General features: G+C 40.1%; 1 protein-coding gene and 2 long non-coding RNA genes across 3 annotated transcripts in view; 1 reads left to right on the top strand and 2 right to left on the bottom strand.

Moving 5' to 3' along the window:
• The window catches only part of ripor2 (RHO family interacting cell polarization regulator 2), a 109,454-nt gene extending 102,600 nt beyond the window's left edge, over window positions 1-6,854 (bottom strand). The window contains exon 1 of the mRNA XM_049475362.1: window positions 6,667-6,854. Coding sequence (XP_049331319.1) covers window positions 6,667-6,742 — 76 coding nt within the window. The 5' untranslated portion in view covers window positions 6,743-6,854. The remainder of the gene's footprint in view (window positions 1-6,666) is intronic.
• Window positions 6,855-8,468: 1,614 nt separating this feature from the next.
• LOC125799411 (uncharacterized) lies at window positions 8,469-9,165 on the bottom strand. Its single transcript, XR_007438307.1, has 2 exons — window positions 9,090-9,165; window positions 8,469-8,587 (listed from the first exon to the last, which is right to left on the bottom strand). It is a non-coding gene; the product is annotated as an uncharacterized LOC125799411 (long non-coding RNA).
• Window positions 9,166-11,385: 2,220 nt separating this feature from the next.
• LOC125799239 (uncharacterized) lies at window positions 11,386-11,935 on the top strand. The gene is made up of 2 exons (XR_007438071.1): window positions 11,386-11,482; window positions 11,584-11,935. It is a non-coding gene; the product is annotated as an uncharacterized LOC125799239 (long non-coding RNA).
• The last annotated feature ends 2,922 nt before the right edge of the window (window positions 11,936-14,857 follow it).

The raw sequence follows: 14,857 nt of genomic DNA, 5'->3' as shown, positions 1-14,857 counted from the left end.
CAGCTAGGCTAACCACAGCAAGCATCATTGCAGTAATCGGGTGCACATTTGCCTCTGCACCATCAGAAATGGCTAAGAGTTGCAGGTAGGTTGATCACGGCAAGCATCACTGTGGTTATCCGGTGCACAGACATCTTTTGGACCATCAGAAATAACTAAGGTTGCAGATAGGTTGACCACAGCAATCATCACTGTGGTTATCTGGTGCACAAATGCATTTGGACAGTCAGAAATAGCTAAAAGTTGCAGGTAGGTTGACCACAGCAATCATCACTGTGGTTATCTGGTGCACAAATGCATTTGGACAGTCAGAAATAGCTAAAAGTTGCAGGTAGGTTGACCACAGCAAGTATTACTGTGGTTATCTGGTGCACAGATGCCCTTGGAGTGCCTGAAAAGACTACAAACTAATGTTAGGCCAACAGTAGCAAGCATCAATGTGGTTATCAAGTACATCGCTATGATTAGTAAAACTATGCTCCTGGATCTCCTGCAAAAGGATAAAGGCTAATGCTAAGCAAGTTCAGGCAAGCATCATTTTGATTAGTGAAATGATCCTGGATCTCCTGAAAAGGCTGAAACTCGAGGCCAACTTGAGGCAAGCACTGCTGCAGTTATCTGCTGCACAGACACCTCTGGAGCACCAGACAAGGCTAAAAGCTAATGCTATGCCAAACAAGGCTATCATTGCTATGGTTATTTTGCACACAGGTGCCTCTGGACAGCCTAAAAAGCATAAACACTCCAACTAGATTGAGAATCCCAAGCTCCACTGTGGTTATCCGGAGCACAGATGTCTCTAGACTGCCTAAAAGAGATAGAAGTTATAGCTAGACCAAACTTAGCAAGCACTGCTATTGTTATCTCATGCAGCTGAACTGCCTGAACAGACTAGGTGGACTTATCAAGCCAGTGGACCAATATACAGCTCTGGAAAAAAAATTAAGAGAACACTTCAGTTTCTGAATCAGTTTCTCTGATTTTGCTATTTATAGGTATATATTTGAGAAAAATAAACAACATGAGAAAAATAAACAACAAACTACAGACAACATTTCTCCCAAATTCCAACTTAAAATATTGTCATTTAGAGCATTTATTTGCAGAAAATGACAAATGGCTGAAATAACAAAAAAAGATGCAGAGCTTTCAGACCTCAATTAATGCGAAGAATGCAAGTTCATATTCATAAAGGTTTAAGAGTTCAGAAATCAATATTTGGTGGAATAACCCTGGTTTTTAGTCACTGTTTTCATGTATCTTGGCATGTTTTCCTCCACCAGTCTTACACACTTCTTTTGGATAACTTTAAGCAGTTCAGTTTAGTTTAATGGCTTTTGATCATACATCTTCCTCTTGATTATATTCCAGAGGTTTTCAATTTGGTAAAATCAAAGAGATTCATCATTTTTAATTGGTCTCTTATTTTTCTCAGAGCTGTCTGCTCACTATCTAGGAAGCTCACACCAGTCCTCTGGAGCAGCTAACCTAAGTTAGACAGAGAGAGGCTTTGACCATATCTATGATGTAATCCGGCCAAGAAAAGCAGAGCTTGTTTTTTTTATGAGCACATCATAAAAGTAATATCAGCATTCTCTATTCTTGCAAAACTATCAAAATAGTACAGAAAGTAAGAAGACTAAATTATTTGTAATACACTACAATTGTACAATTATTTGCAGTATATCTAATCTAATAAACTGTAAAGTAAAATAAGTAATTCATATGCTAGATCTATACAAAACTGCAAACAATGTACCAGATATGTGAACTTTAAACCCATTATGGCCACCATCCCGTCTTAAAAGATGGTCCAAATCCACCCTTTGCCCACTGCATCTAAAATTAATAGAGCTGACCATCCTTATGATGCATAAAACATGAGCTGGTGGAATGAGAAACATATGGTAAGCAAGTGAAAGCAACTGTTTTGGCTTTAAACACGTGAGGCATTCAGCTGAGGGTGTCGATACATGCTGAACATTCTCTGATCAGCAGATGGGGGTTAGTTGTGAAGAGGGTTTAAAGGGTGAGATTTTTCGCCTGGGCTGTGAAACTAAAACACTGCGGTCATTAATTAGCCATGTCGGGAGCTTCTGAGCCGCTGCTGTCACTGGCTATTTAAAACTGCATTGAGATGATGAGCTACAGTTAAATCTTTTGTGTCACATGTGAAAACGGATTCTTGCTCTCTCTCTCTTCCCCCCTTTTGTCTCTCTTTTCTCTCTCTCTCTCTCTGTCTGTGGATGGTGAAAACGCAGGCAGGCAGAACTGTTACCCAGTCTGACATGGCAGTGAAGAGAGATTTAGAACTAAGGCCAAATCAGCATCTCATGTCCTAGTTAATACTGACTCTTGATTCATTTCACAGGGGAGTGTGTGTCCGGTGCCAAACCCTGACCGTTATGCCACACACTATTGGAAAGATGAGGGAGAGAGAGAGAGAGAGAGAGCGAGCTTGCAATTAAAGAACAAAAACATGTGTATTGAAAGTAGGGCTTTAATATTTTAACAAACTCTTATTATTCCCACACAGCTCTGACTCACATTAATTATAAGCCTAAGACTGTGCAGTAAATCTTAACAGTTAAGCTCATAAAAAGTCACCAGACATACAAACATCAGCCACAACATTAAAACCACCAGTCTGATGTTGTGTAGCTTCTTCTCATGCCAACAAAACAAGCTTTGACCTGTTGAGGCATGGACTCCGCAAGACCTCTAAAGGCATCCTGTGGTATTTGACACTAAGATACTAGCAGCCCTGTCAAAGTTGTGAGAATGTCCCGGGCATTCTCACAGACTGAGATCTGGGAAATTCAGAGGACAAATTTTAATTTCTCCAGTTCTCCAACCAACACAACTGGGTTGAGTCACTGTAGTTCAGACTATTTGTTTGTCTGCTCCCAAATCATCAGCTTCTGGACCTAACTGTTCACTTGTTGCCTAATATTGTATATCCCACCTCTTAACAGGTGCTACTTCAAACCAGAATACCAGAACAATTTGTGTTTTTCACTTTATTCACCTGTCAGTAGTCTTAATGCTATGGCTTATTTTCTTTTACAACAGTGAAGAGATGCTGTAAACTTTGTGGTTTACGTGTAGGTGATGTGTTTCGTGATAGGCTTTATTCTATTGTATTATATTCAGTCTTAGGGCAAACAAAATAAGCATATACTTTATTTTTATATACTGTGGCCAAATGGAAGAGACAATACAATAATAATGTGCTAATTTTCAGCACTTTATTGAAGAACCAAATGGGTTTCCTCAGAGAGGTGGCTGAGGTCTCCCTTAGAGATAGGGTGAGAAGCACAGTCATCAGTGAGGGACTGCTTCAGTGAGAACCGTTTGAGCCAGTTGAGGTGGTTTGGGCATCTGATGAAGATGCCACCAGGACGCCTCCCTAAGTAGGTGTTACTGGCACGTCTACCTGGGAGAAGACCACGGGGCAGACCTAGGACTAGGTGGTCCTTTGGCATGGGAACGTCTAGGCATCCCCCAGTCAGTGTTGGACGATGTAGACTGGGACGGGGAAGTTTAGGGCTCCCTGCTAGAACTGCTACCTGCACGACCTGACGTTGGATAATTGGTGGAAGATGGATGGAGGGATGGATGGATGGGCTATGTTCCTTTAACACTAACTAACTCCAAAACCCACAGTAACCAATTAACACAATGTGTGTAGTCTCCCATAAGCCTCTGCGTCTGATTACAGCCCACTGCTGATACACCACCACAATAGTTACCACAATACCAGATAAGTGTTTTTTTTAACAGATACCAATATATGTAAATATACAGACTTACAAGCAGTTTATATAGTGCTAATTGGTGGCTATAAGCTTCTGTTGTGTTTTAGCTACATTAATATTAGTCTCCATTCTCTGAAGTTAAGAAGTTAGGGCACTTTTGAGACAAAATCAGGACTACAGCAGGATTTGATAAGTCTGTTTGGGAAGAGAACAGAAGTAATTTAGTCTGTTGAGCACAAAAAAAAACTTGATCTTGTCCAATATTATCCCAATTAAACTTTCACAGAATCCCCTCAGAGCAAGGGACTGATTGAATAACTGGAACGGTGCACTGAAACTCACTTAAGTCATTAAAGGATGAGCTGGTCTCTCAGTGTCCTGCTTTAGCCCGTCTCGTTCATTGATGTTCCGTGGCCTTGTTTCTGCTTGTGTAACTGGTTCAGACAAGTACCATCAGCTCAGAAACGGCATCGGCACACGGACATGAATGATTTCACAACAGAATATAACAGCAGTCGGCGCAGCCCAGATGCATTTCCTGTCTGCGTGTCTCCTTGTTGTGGATATAAATTCCTGCCACTGTCCTGGATTGACTGAGAGCTGCGAGAACATTGTGGAACAGATTCTGGGCCACCTCATCTCATCACCAATCAGCAGAGCTGGCTGACAGCCAATCAGTACACAGTGAGAGTTGTCGTATTGTGAGCAACACCTGATCCCAGACGCTCGTGCTGTTTACTCCGCAATAGAAAAGGATACTTCAGCTGCATCAGTAACACCCAACTATCCCACCAGCCTAAAAACTACTGTATATAGTCTAGTCTCAGAATATGTGACATGAACATCGTCAGAACAACACAGTGACCTTGATCAACTCATTACAGCTGACTCTTACAGCTGATTTTAATAGATAAACATCTTTCTTTAAGAGTAAACTTCAAATTGATTTTGGGAAATTCATTTCCTGAAGAAAATGCACAATGGTTGTGCAGCATAAATGGTTCCCACTTCCTGCTATGCTGTTCCTATAGCATTCCAGGTGGTTTCTATTGTATTGCTAGCTGGTTGTTATGTTAGGCAGAGATGTATAATAACGAAGTAGAACGACTTTACTACAATACCTAAGTACTAAAATTCATATCTATTATTTTGTTCTCCTACTTTCACTTTTCCTTTACTACATTTTTTCCAAAGGTTAAATCTTTTACTCCAATACATTTTCTTTTTATGTGCTCCATCGTTACTCGTTACAATTATAAAAATGTAAGGAATCATTTTAAACCCACATTATCACTAAAGCCAGAGCAGTTGACGCTCTGCGCTGTCATTAGGTTTGATGAAGATCCTCATCATTGAGCAAATTAAACGTTCAAGCTGATCTTATAAGATGCTCTGCAAACTTTTGACTGCTTTCTCTAATAACTACATAACACAGTACTGTACTTTTACTTTCGGTACTTGAGTAGTAAATCCGATTTTTTTTATTTCTACTTTTCAATACTTGTTGATTACTAAGTGTAGAGCTTAAAGACCACTAACTTCTACTCAGGTAATTCGTTTTTATAGTGCTCTGGTATTTTTACTCAAGTATGGATTTGCAGTACTTTATACATCTCTGATGTTGTGTGGTTAGTATGGTGAGGTTACTCATTGGTTGCTATATTGTGTGTAAGGTGTAAAGTTTTGCTGGCATTTATAACATTCCTTGTTCCATAATGTCACGTGTGTCAAGAATACATCATAGAAGGCATTGCTTTCCACAGTGCGCAGTGCAGTGGGTGGTGATGATCATGCCTGATGGCATCTGGCTAGAATTGTATGTACAAACAGACAAGCCACTTTGGCAGGAATCACATCCACATTTACGCAGCAGGCACAAAACGCATATCTATGCATAGGTCACTGTAGCCATCTTTAACTTCCAAAAAAGTAAAATGAATGTAGTCTTTATTTAAATGTATTACTATTTTTATCCTATTTTCACCCCAATATACAAAGCCAATTACCCAACTCACTCATTAGAACTCCCCCATCACTAATGATGCCCCAACACCAGGAGGGTGAAGACTAGCACATGCCTCCTCTGATACATGTGAAGTCAGCCACCGCTTCTTTTCAAACTGCTGCTAAGGCAGCATTGCAGAGTAGCATTACAGCGCACTCGGAGGAAAGCGCAGCGACTCGGTTCTGATACATCAGCTCACAGACACAACATTATGCTGATTGACATTCTCTTTGGAGTGATGTGGGAAGAGAGCGCCATCTACCCACCCAGAGAGAGAGCAAGGCCAATTGTTCTCTCTTAGGACTCTGGCAGCTGCTGGCAAGCTACATGAACAGGATTCAAACCAGCGATCTTCCAAAATGATTGTAGTCTTGTAGTTTTCACAGTGCTAATCGGTGCCCATAAGCTTCCATAACACATTAGTTGTAAGCCATATTACACAAGTGCAAAACTGAAGAAGCAAATCAAACTCTGGTCAAACTATTGCTTTAAAAGGTTGTTGTGGGTGAGTCATCACTCAGTAGCATATAAAGAAGCCATCACAGCAGCCTGAAATGAACACTATCGGCATTAAACTGATTCATAAGCTTCACAAACTCAACGACACCAACAATAGTACTAATGTAACACTGCTCTATCACCACCACTCTAGTGATCTCCTGTGGAGAGCCATCTACAGGCTACAGGGATCTACAAGTGCCAGTTTTCTTGAAGACAGTACAGAGCGATGAGTGCACTCAGCATGACCAGAGCCTGAGCCATCAGCTTCCTTATTCACTTTATAAAAGAGAATGAATAGAGAGGAAGTAGAGAAAGATCTTTATGGGGTGTTTTTTAGCTCTTCCTATTTTATTCAGAGCCACACAAAAACACACACACACACAAAATACACGTCACACTCACTGTTGAACTGCCTGTGACGTGCTCGGGCCCTCCATGGCTGGTTGCGGATCCAATGGAGCCGTCGAGGCAGGTCCATGGCCTTGCGCCAGAGTGTGTCCGCAGGAAGTCATCCAGCAAGTTCAGCCTAAATGTGCCCACTTTTCCCCCTCTGAAGAGTTCATCCCTACGGCTCGAGCCGGACCTCGTCCGGGGTCCTGTAAGATCCTGTCATCCAGCTCTCTGTGCTCAGTACTGGCCGTGGCTGTGTCTCCAGTCTCCTCTGGACTGTTTCTGTTACCTCAGCCCTATATTTTATGCATGAGTCAGGGGAAACTAACCCCCTCCGCAGCTCACCCAACCACGGCCTGTGCTGAGGCCGCCTCAGCCTGGAGAGCAGCACCTATTCACGGCCAGCACCTGAGAGCAGGAACACACACACACACACACTTACACTGAAACACGATGCCCCTCATCTCCTGGAAGGAGAACACTGGCTACAAGCCAGGAAACACATTCTCACAAAACAGACTTTTGCAGTTTCTTGGAATACCCCAGACCAATGCATGTGATAGCAGAGTTCCTGAAAAGACTGTGACAACACATATAGAATTTTTTTACTCTACCCCTCATTCACTTCATCAAAAACTATGCAGGAATAACGAACATCTAGTCTAAAAGAGGGGTTTCTTCATGTATATCTGACCTTTTAGATTTACATTACATGTACAGTATTTAGCTGACTTACACTGTTATTTTCTATTACAGTGGTGGGTCAATGTAGTGTTAGGAGTCTTGCCCAAGTACTCTTATTGGTGTAGCACAGCATTTAGTCACCCAGACCAGGAATTGAACCCCAGCCTCCCACATGGTAGATCACCAGCAGGTGGTGGTGTTAGCCATTGCACCACACCAAGTGGTTCTGGAGCTTGCCTAGCTTCTCCTATCAGGGCAGAGCTACCCAAATCCCTGATAGTAAGGAATGTTGAATAAACATGCTGTACATCTTTTATGGTTGAAAATGGAAAACCACCGTAAAACTACCTATATTTTTCATTGCCTAATAGGCATCGGTTCATGCTGAAGTTGTAGCATTGAATCAATAGTTCATTTTAAGGTTTTAAATGGGTGGGCTGAGTTCCTCTACTCTCACAGTGCTTATAGAAGAAAGATGCTTCCCATCATTAATAATATAATATAGCTGCGGTCCAATCTGAAGGGAGCTGCCTAGGTAGTCATTGCCTTCAAAGGCAGCTCCCTCGTTCGGCAGCATTTTCACCCATAAGGGATCTTATAAGGCAGCGCGTTCGGGACACGCTCTGGAGTCAGCATACGTCATCACGTCTAGCGCGCTGTGCCCGTGAGCTGTTTATAAATAACTAAAGTTAATGATCACTTACCTCGGGATAAATCAGTGGCAAAATGCAGCGGCAGCTATTTCTCTTTTACTCATCCAAATATTACATATATTTAAATATTCATGATTTACTTTAATTCTACACTTTTCCTCACTTAATTCTCAGAGTATGGTCAGTTTTATTTATGTATTTAATTTATTTTTGATTAGATGCTTCATAGAAATGCATGAGTAATGAAACCATAATATAATACATATTTTGTATGAGCCATCAGAGCTAAATTATCAAACTAAGCTACGTTTCACACAATAGTACATTCATACACAGTCAGCTAATTTATCTTTACCTTTTAGTTGCATAAAACACATGATTCATAAACTTTTTATTTATTTATTTACCCATACCCACTAGTTGAGATGTGATACTACAATAAGCATAGTGACTATAAAACACAGCAAGCAAAAATAATAATGTTAAGAGAGAAAACTTTATTACATTCAAAGAAAAAAATATATATTCATAAAGGGAGCTAACGCTGCCTCCAGCCGGTCTGACCAGCGTTCACCTTCCCCGGCCCACGTTCATCCCTGTGGAAAAAATAAATCTGAATTAGTAACAGCGGTTTATGGAGAACACGCTCATAATTCCACTATTTACACAATTAATCACTCAGTTACAGGTAAATCTAGTTATTCCCTCTAACAATTAAACTGTTTACGCATTAAATCACTAAATTACAGGTTATTCTACACGTTTACACTATTTACACAGTAAATCACTTAGTTATACGTAACAGTGACTTAAAACAGTTAAAACTTTTTATACTGGACGGCCAGGGTATCTTTGTTTCCTAGCGGGGGTTTCCTCAGCGCTGCAGCCGCGTTTGGTACTCTCTAAGTCGGCTAGATGCGTGTTAGCTTACCCGGTAAATTAGCGCGATAAGCTAACGGTAGCTTCCGCCGGTCAGGTCTTACATTAAATGAAGTACAGGCGAAAACAACGATGGAAAACAACTTAAAACAGTCTAAAATATGCTAGTTTGATAAACCCACGCAGCGGTGAGTGGAAATACAGGAGGGAATTACTCACATTTGTACAGAAACTCCGTGGCAGGCCGGCTCCGTCCGCCATGTTTTTAAATCTGAGCGCTGGAACTCTGAGCTGGTGAAATGCATCATGGGATTTAGTGATGGCAAACCGAGGCTTTCTGAAGCACTGAAGCCTTTTTCCTAATTGTATCGAAAAAAGGTTCATTACTCGGAGCTTCATAACACAGTGGACATCAGCGGCACCTGGTGGGCAAAACCTGAAAGTGCTTTGTGTATTTAAAGGACGAGGGGCGTTTTTTTTGTCTTTTTACAGTTTTTAAACCTGTTCCAGTGCATTTACATGACATTTGAGGTTTAAATAAAAACTGAAAAAAGGAAATGGAAGAATACTTTGATGTCTGGATAATTTAATGCATTATATTAAAAGACATAACTGTAATATATTTTTAATTAATATATAATACACTTAGAATGTACCTTGATAAGGCACACTGGAGAAACTACACTTGTAATTCTAATTGCATTCACATTGTTGCTTTTTTCCCCTTCACCATGTTATTAATCTGTTAATATACCAAATTTTAAAATTATATTATTCACTATTATTCACATCTTTCCAAGCAGGGTTTGTAACATGTTTACATGTATCAATAGTCCATTGCCTATTTTTCCATAGGCAAGGCTCATGTAGATATGCTGCATGGGGGATATGGAAGAATTTGATGAAAGAAATGTATGCTCATAAAGGTGAAGGTGCTTGTGTAAGGGGCAGGGGGCACATATTTAATGGACGTGGTTATGTACATGTGTAATTTAGTTTTTATTTAGGAATAAAAAAATTTCCACAGTGCTGGGGTTCAGTTGGTTATTTCAAAATATGTTGTCATAAGGCAAACACTTTTACTGGATGTATGCCATGACAGTACACACATTGAACTATGAGGATATATATATATATATATATATATATATATATATATATATATATATATATATATATAATTATTGTACACTCTTACAGAACTAATAAAATGCCATATGTCTAAAAGGCATAGTTTTCTTCCAAAGTTTATATTTTCTAAATAATAATTTTCTACCTTATTTGATGGCAAAAGTTCAAAGTGTTCCCAAACTTCAGAACGGCCTCTTTTTCTTACTGGTTCCATTCTAATATTTTATTATCTACTATCTATATCTTATCTATCTATCTATATATGATCTATCTATATCTTCTCTTATCTTCTCTTATCCATACCTGTCAAGTCTCCCGTTTTGGCCGGGAAACTACCGTATTTTACTCCTCTTTCCCGCCGTCCTCCCGTATTAGTATTTTCCCGTAAATTTCCCGTATTATATTAAATTAAAAAATATTATTGAGGAGACAGGGCACTTACCGCTCTGTGTCTCTTAACCAATCGTGGAGCCGGTTCAAGGAGAAAGTCCCGCCTTTTAGGAGAAACAGCCAATCAGCTTGCAAAGGAGGGTCAGCGTGGGGAAGCCCCCCGTCGCTGTGAGTTCAGGCAGCTAGTCGGAGCTGCTGATGTTAAAACATATCTGGATATTCAGCGATTTTTCTAAAAGAAAGGTAACGGTAGGCTAATCATGTAAACTGTGATGAGAGTTTTCTGATGGCTGCTTAAAAATACTTGTCTCCGAAATAAAACACACAGATTAAACCTTTTAAAATAAAAAAATTACAGCTTGTGACTCAGCTTAACTAGAAATGTGGAGAGGACCGAAATGAACTGAACTGATCAGGGGTGGAGTGATCAAAAGAAAGAAGTATTAATTAAAAATTATTAATTGTGTAGGCCCCTTAGGACTATTTTTTACTGATGGAATATATCTGGTCTATGTCCTTTTAGTAAAAGCTCATGATACTATTTTTAGGTCACCTACAGTCATTTTGCAGAATTTGTGCACCCTTTGTTCAATTTTAAATCTATTACATAAATAAAAAATATATTATATAAAAGAGTGCATTTATGCCAAAAAGACATGAAATCTTAACTTTTTTTAAATTTCAGATTCTGATAATCTAATTGTAGTGTGTAAGCGGTTCACATGTGGTTATTTTAGATCTTTTGTAAACCTGTCTTAAAATGTAAGAGATACTGAACCTTCGTTGGGCTGGTGGGACGAAGAGGAAAATATCCCTTATTTTTAAAGCTAAAACTTGACAGGTATGCTTATCTTCTCTCTCTCTCTCTCTCTCTCTCTCTCTCTCTCTCTCTCTCTCCCTCTCCCTCTCTCTCCCTCTCCCTCCCTCTCCCTCTCTCTCCCTCTCCCTCTCTCTCCCTCTCCCTCCCTCTCCCTCTCTCTCCCTCTCCCTCCCTCTCCCTCAGGACTGTGCTGCAAAAAATCGGCCTGGAGGGCAAAGTGGCCCCTCAGCAGGCCAGAAAAAAGTGGGATAACCTCAAAAAAAAATACAAAGTAAGCAAAAACTATATTTGTGTTTAGTTTTCTTGACTGCAACTAATGAATTGACAAACAACTACACCTTTGTGGAAAAACATTCCACTTATCTGTTTTAGGAGCTGAAGTGCCCACCAACAGGGAGTGGCACTGAAAATGGGGAGGCCACTGCTGCATCATGGCCGTGGTTCACCATCATGGATGAGGCTTTAGGACGGAGGCACTCCATTGTGCCTCCTGTTCTAGTTGCCTCAATGCATGATGGTGAACCATGTTCATCTCCAGCAGTGGCCCCTCCAGAAGCAGGGAAGGCAGGGAGAAAGAGAAGTGTGCTGGAACTTTTAGAGGAGGACATGAGGAAGGAGGAGGAGAGAGAGGAAAAGCGAATGAAGGCAGCTGAGGAAAGGGCAGAGAGATATTTTTCTTTGTTTGAAAAACTTATTGATAAAATAAAGTAAACAATGAAATCTATCATGAGTGTAGCACACTTCTTTATTGTAATGCATTTACCTCTGTAGTTTTAACTTTGGTATATAGAGATTCAGATATAGAGATTGCTTGAACTTATGCAATATTACATAGAAACACAACACTTGCTTCTCAGTTGCTCAGTAAACAGTTGAAGAACGCTAGATTATGTGTAAACAAGTTATTCAGAAGGATGTGGGGAACAGGAACGAAATGTTTAAACAGATCAGTAAACACTGGGTACATTTGTATAAAACATTTGAATAAATATGGTATAAATAATCATGTATAAATACTCAGACAACTGAGACAACTATGAAGAGCTTATTTTTACAAAACATAACTAAGACCTAGGCACACCAGCTAACACCTCAGCACAGAGCTCCTCTCGAAGAGCATTTCCATTTGATGTGTCTTGGACACCCTCTTCACTCTCTGTGTCTTCTTCACGACAATCTTCTTCAGGTGGCAGTTCATCTCCAGCACCCAGGCATATGTTGTGGAGAATGGCGCAGGAGGCAACCACTGTTGGCACAAAAGAGGGGTGGACTTCTAGGGCCTTCAGGAAAATGGAACGCCACCGAGTCTTCATGATTCCAAAAGCTCTTTCGATCACAGAACGTGCTTTTGAGTGGTACCTGTTAAACACCCTCTGTCTTTCATCCCTCAGTGGCCGCTTATATGGTGTGATGAGAGCCTGGGGCCTCTGAAGACATGGATAACCCACATCTCCCAGCAGGAAAGTGCCAGTCGGAGGGTAGACCGCAGTGCGATAAAGGGGGCTGTGTTTCAAGACCCTAGAGTCGTGTACAGAACCAGGAAATCCAATGTACACATCAAGGAATCTGGCCCGGTGGTCACACACAGCCTGGAGATGGATGGATGTAAAAAGTTTCCGATTTCGGTAGCATCCAGTGTCTGGCTCCTCCGGGGCTTTAATACGTATGTGGCACCCATCTATAGCTCCCCTTGCTTTTCTCAAGGCAGGATTTTGAGAGAGCCTTTCAAAGCCCTGTCCAATTTCTTGCTGCTCTTCTGCAGTTGCTGGCACACAGATGACCCTGCTCAAGATGCCCATCAGCTCCTCTGAGACTCGGTGGACAATTCTGCAGACAGTGGTCTTGGGGATGCTGAACGCCCTGGACACCACCCGATATGAAGCTCCACTTGCAAGCCAAAACAGAAATACCAGCACTTCAATTGTGGGTCCCCACCCATGATGGCGTTCCTGAGAGAGCATTCTGAGCAAAATGGCCAGTGACTCCCGTTTCAACCGAAAATCTGGTTGAGTGTCTTCCTCAGTGTGAAAATAGAGGTTGAGCAGAGGAATCGACTCATTCACGGAGCAGTAGCGAGTTCCTTGGTATTCATTCTGGGGTGGAGAAGTAAAGTTAAAATTATGTTTATAACATGACTGGGCATGGTATAAATGTATTAATATAATTTGCATATAATTTGTAATTTTCAGGTAAGTATTGTTTCAGTGAAAGCTAAATTAGTATTGCTATTTAGTTCTGTTTTTGTTTTAATAGTTTTAAAATAAAAAAAGTTAATATGTGCTTGTTGTCGTTTTTTGTCACTATCACATTAGAGCTAGTAGGTATGAGCAAGTCAATTTCACATTTTTATTTAAATAAAATTTCTGAAGCAGGTTTGTGTGTCTTATGCAACTAAAGTGTCAAATTAACCAAATAAAAATAATTAGCTGAGTGTGTATGATTGTATTGCGTAAAACTTAGTAACATCAAGGTTAATTTAATGGCTGATGGTTTATTCATAGACTAATTATTATATTATTAAACTAATTATTGTTATTTTGTATTGTGGTTGCATTTCTCATACATTTCTACAAAGCATATAATAAACTGGTCCTACCCTTGAGTGTAAAGTAATATTAGAGAGGAAATTGTATAATTTACATTAAAATAATTCATGAATATTTATATTTTAATATTACCTGTAATATATGGGCGAGTACATAGCGCCGGACACGCCTACTCCGTAGAGCGAATCGCTCCTCTTCACACAACAATTCCCACAGAAGTGCTAAAGCAAAATTAATACCTGCTGCCACTGGAGGCTCCATTCTGCTCTGAGGTAAATCACTGGTACAAACTGAGGTAAGCTAAGTGGCTAACTTGAGTGCATACATATTTAAGGTAAGTACAGTTAATTACATACCTTATGTATGACACACTAATGCTGAATCATTGCTGAATCAATGTAAAATCAATGTGCACAAATAAATGAATTCTGACATTGGAGAATAGCATTTTTTTAATCGTTAAAGATGGGAAAATGAATGTTGATTTAAAGTCTTTTTGCTATCTGGAATGCTACGTCAAAGAGCTAAAACCTATTTTTTAAAAAAAGGGGCTGGAGATTTATGGATAAATGCAGACCTAAGCCCTATCTGGATGGGATTAGTTTCTCAGCCAGTGGAAATGGAGGAGCTACTGAACACGATGTCATGTGACAGAGAAGTCCTCCTGTTTTGTTTTGTTTTTTTGATCACTTAGTAGATGTCTGAAATATTTTTCACTCCCCCTGAGAAATTAATCCTGTCCGGATAGGGCTTTATTGATGATTGATTGTTAGGTAAAGACAGACTAGCTTACTTACCCAGGACAAAAAGGAGTGACAGCTACCATATATTTTATAGTGTTTTACCTCCTAAGTGTCTGATTCAACTGAATGAGGCAATTTAATGTAACTACTAATTTCTTTTTACACCAAGGAAAAAAACAAGTAATGTCTGAATATTTAAAGAAGTCTTTTGAAAATTAGCATTCCTTGCTTTTTGGCTCCCCCTGCAGTCAGAAATGGTCTTCTCCAATTATGCTTAGCTAATAAACCCACCCACTCGCTAGGACTCATCCAATCACTTGCAATGCTCTTAACACCAGCAGGTGTGAGGACAGGTCC

The sequence above is a fragment of the Astyanax mexicanus genome, chromosome 3, assembly GCF_023375975.1.
Source record: "Astyanax mexicanus isolate ESR-SI-001 chromosome 3, AstMex3_surface, whole genome shotgun sequence".
Taxonomy (NCBI): domain Eukaryota; kingdom Metazoa; phylum Chordata; class Actinopteri; order Characiformes; family Acestrorhamphidae; genus Astyanax; species Astyanax mexicanus.
The sequence above is the reverse complement of the archived record's forward strand: the minus strand, read 5'-3'. Positions and strand labels throughout refer to the sequence as shown.